General features: G+C 36.0%; 1 protein-coding gene across 1 annotated transcript; it reads right to left on the bottom strand.

Moving 5' to 3' along the window:
• Positions 1 to 2,440: 2,440 nt before the first annotated feature.
• LOC127640365 (troponin I, slow skeletal muscle-like) lies at positions 2,441 to 4,199 on the bottom strand. Its single transcript, XM_052122876.1, has 6 exons — positions 4,049 to 4,199; positions 3,821 to 3,952; positions 3,450 to 3,539; positions 3,123 to 3,296; positions 2,904 to 2,987; positions 2,441 to 2,771 (listed from the first exon to the last, which is right to left on the bottom strand). The coding sequence occupies exons 2-5, from the start codon at positions 3,923 to 3,925 to the stop codon at positions 2,907 to 2,909; spliced, it is 450 nt and encodes a 149-aa protein (XP_051978836.1). The 5' UTR covers positions 3,926 to 3,952; positions 4,049 to 4,199; the 3' UTR covers positions 2,441 to 2,771; positions 2,904 to 2,906.

Below are 4,199 nucleotides of genomic sequence, written 5' to 3'. Positions count from 1 at the left end.
AATAGCAGATTCATTCAGTCAACCAGGTAAGCTAAAGCTAATGATTAGAGCACTCTACAATTTTCAGCTGTTGACATTTAACAAGACACTCCACATGTTTATAACTGAGAGAAAATGATACAAACCTTAAATCACAGTATTCCTCTGTTAAATGTTTCTATTTCTTTAAATGTTTGTGGCCTTGGAGCTTATCTGTACAGTATGTGCTTGATTCCATGCTCATGAGAGAGCTGTGACTCTGGTCCCGCCCTGATAGTAAAACGAAGCGTGATTGGTTGGAGATAGAACGTGCTTTTGGTCGATGAGTGGAGTCCACCTATTTGTAGATTTATGTGCACGTCTAGATGCTGAATTTGTTTCAAAATCGACAAATGCGTGTAGCGATCCGCAAATGCACAGGAAGTGATCCACAAATAAATGTGTGCAATTCTCAAATTAAACGTAACAGACATCCAGCAGAATCAGCAGAAAAATATCAATTGGACACAGAATTTAAGGTAAGATATAAGGTAAACTTTGTTTTTATGCTTTTAAATATGGCATATTCAAAGGAAATAGACTTTTTTCTGAGATTCATATTAGTTTTTCCAAGACTGCATTAAAGGCAGGTTGCGGTTTGTGTGCAAAATTCAGCTAAAGAACATTTTACAATGATCTGTTTGGGAAAAAAAAATGATTGGGTGAAGATACAGTGTCACATTAAAGTGACAGTTCACTCAAAAATAAAAATGATCTCATTATTCTCTTACCCTGATGCCATCCCAGATGTGCATGACTTTCTTTCTTCAGCAGAACACAGAGGATTTTTAGGTGCATATTTCACCTCTTTATGTCCACACAATACAAGGAAACAGTCACATCGATTACTTTTATGCTGCTTAAATGTGACCTTTTGGTTTTACTTGCATTAGTAACCTAACCTGACCTGACAGAGCTCTACTTCTAAAAATCTTAATTTGTGTTCTGCTGTAGAAAGACAGTCATACACTTCTGGGATGCCATCAGGGTAAGGGAATAATGAGAGATTTTTCATTTTTGGGTGAACTATTCCTTTAACATTATATTTGTTGTTTTGTTGTTAAAATGTTAATGCATATTCATCATGTTATGAATTTGTGACTCTATATCAGGATTGTCTAATCTGAAAATATTTCCTTGCTTTACCATGCATTCTACCATGCATATGTATTTATCAAAAATAAAGAAGTCATGGTTTTGCCACTGTTTGTATGTTTCTCAGTCTAATCGCTGTTAGCATAAACACACAACATTACTGTTAACATGGAATTTTGAGTGCTCTCTTATTTTCTTTGTGTGTTTATTTCCTTAAAATAGGAATAGTGTTTGTCGTTTTCTAATCGTGGCAAAAACAGACCTAGAAGGAGTGGCTGGCAATATTGGACATTCAAAATCAGTGTTTTGTCTGAGCACATAATTCGCTTATTAGTTTCATAATGTTGATTATTATATCTGGTGATGTTGAGTATATTATATCTGGGGTTTTTTTTGTTTGTTTTTTTTATAAAATGTTCTCCCCAATTTGGCATGCCCAATTCCCACTGCTTAATAAGTCCTCGTGGTGGCGTTGTTATTCACGTCAATCCAGGTGGCGGAGGTCAAGGCTCAGTTGCCTCCACTTCTGAGAACATCAATCCGCGCATCTTATCGCGTGGCTCGCTGTGTATGACACCCCTGGAGACTCACAGCATATGGAGGCTTGTGCTACTCTCTGTGATCCACGCACAACTTACCACAAGAACCACTAATTGCAACCATGAGGAGGTCACCCATGTGACTCTACCCTCCCTAGCAACCGGGCCAATTTGGTTGCTTAGGAGACCTGGCTGGAGTCACTCAGCACACCCTGGATTCGAACTCACGACTCCGGTGGGGGTAGTAAGTGTCAATTTGAGCTACCCAGGCCCCCAGGTATATTATATCTTAATTAGATGATTAGTTTAGTCATGAATTGATTTATTTATTATTGTGACTAAAGCTGAAATAAATAATTATTTAAACAGGTTATGCATATCAGTTATCAGACATTGTATTAGAAAGTACTAGCCTAGACAGAGATTAGAAATAAGAGTGCTAACAAGTAGTAACTTTATTATTATTATTATTATTATTATTATTATTATTATTATTATTATTATTATTTATCAAATGTTGGAGTGCTGTTTAAGTTGTGTCTTAATGTTCTAAGAAAAGCAGATACTGCATACAATATTCAAAATCAATAAAACAAGTTTACAAATATTGTTGTGGAAATACTGCTGGTATTTCCGGGAAACTACAGTTATGTTATATCTGTTGTAAAGTGAGGTCAAACAGACATGGGGTGCATGGGAAGAGGTCCTGATTTATTTGGGGCCATTGTATCCAAACATCTCCAAAGGTCTGAAAAAAGTAAAAGGCAAATTATTTAATTTCTCTTTAAACTGTATTTATTTTTAAGACAAAAAATGAGCTTGACATCATAGGAAATATTGTGACACTAAAAGAACAAAGGGTTTGAGACATGTTTTCAACTCTAAATATCTTTGAATACATGCAGTGCCTCTACCAAGTGAATCAAAACACTGACAATCATTAACATTAGGTCATGATCCAAAGCTATGACCAACAATGAAAAAACATGCATATAAAGGGTGGTTGTTCTAATAATATATAGATATTTTGCATTGCATTGTACATTCATCTTCAGTAGTTTTGGAAACCCTGCCCTTATCCATGATTCCTGATGTCACTTATTCCATGAAAGTTTTCACCTGTAAGAAAATAAATACAATTCAGAGCTGACAGTCCAGTTGTAATATTTCACAGCTTCTTAACCACAGACATTCTTTACCATAATATCAGTGGAAAAATTAAACAAAACATGAAAGTTATTTTTCTTTTACCCTCTATTGATCAAACAGCTTCTTCCTGCCCTCCATTCCAGACATGGCTTCCACATTTTTACGCCAGTCAGTCACCTCTTCTTTCTATAAGTGAAACAGATATGCTGTAAAATATCACATCATAAAATACATCATTGGTACCACTTAAACTTAAGTGAACATGTTTCAAACATGCTAGCAAATCGTTTATGAATTGTCAAATTATATTTAATGCATTACCTTCTCCTCTTCTTTCTTGACTGTCTTGAGGTTGGCTTTGAAATCTACAGACTCTCTGACCTTGGAGCCCAGAAGAGCTCCCAACATGGCATCAGCTGAGATCTTCACTCTCTTGAGTGCAGGCCTCTTCATTTTGCCTCTAAGTTCAGTAACCTTTATGTTCAAATCTGTAATCTGAAGTCAACACACTTTCATGAATTGTTTTTAGTCAAGCAGCACAAAGCCTGTTACATAGTATTTGCACTGAACCTAAAAGGAAACAAGCCTAATATGATTCCATCCCTGATGGTGTCAATATAGCATGCTTATCAGCAGAGGGTGTAGTACCTCCTTTTCATGTTTGGCCACCTTGGCAGAGATGTCATACCTCTCCTCATCTACAACATCAATCTTTTGATGGAGGTCTTTGCAGAGAGCCTGAGGGCACAATATTGCACAATAATAATAATACTAACTGGAGTAAGTTACTAGAGAAAGTGTCATGTAAAAATGCAATTTCTTGTCAAGCTACACAGAATACTTTGTTATATACTGTATATTCCAACACATATTCACTCAAAGGTTGGCTTTCTTAGTGGTACAGCATAGCCTACTGTAGATTGCAAACTAAGCAAAACTGGGGAACTTCAATATTGTACCACTGTTTCCATATTATTTTCCATATTTTAAACAGCGTAATTGTAGTTATATGCACACACCTGAAGGTCTTGAACAGACAGACCGGACAGTTGTAGGGGTGGCACTCTCTCACGCAAAGTGTTCTCTCTGTCCCTTTGTATATCCTCTTTCTCAGTTACTAGCATAGAGGCTGCCTTCTTCAGAAGCTTCGTCTTAAGTAAAATATATTAGAAAAGTAGCCTATGAAAAGCATCATTGTTGGGATATATTTTTTTTTCCAATGTTAAACTGAGAGAACCATTTGATACCTTTAGAAACAACCTCCTGGATGCCGTAATCTTAGATTTGGGTCTCTGAATAGATTTAAAGGGGAAATCGCAATGGAATTAAAAATACTGATATTTAAGACATATAAAGAAGAATCAAGTAATTAAAGTGAAAGTAATGAAGTCCACTAAC

This window comes from Xyrauchen texanus, chromosome 49 (genome assembly GCF_025860055.1).
Source record: "Xyrauchen texanus isolate HMW12.3.18 chromosome 49, RBS_HiC_50CHRs, whole genome shotgun sequence".
NCBI lineage: Eukaryota > Metazoa > Chordata > Actinopteri > Cypriniformes > Catostomidae > Xyrauchen > Xyrauchen texanus.
Note: the sequence above shows the minus strand (reverse complement) of the source record. Positions and strands in the feature narration are given on the sequence as shown.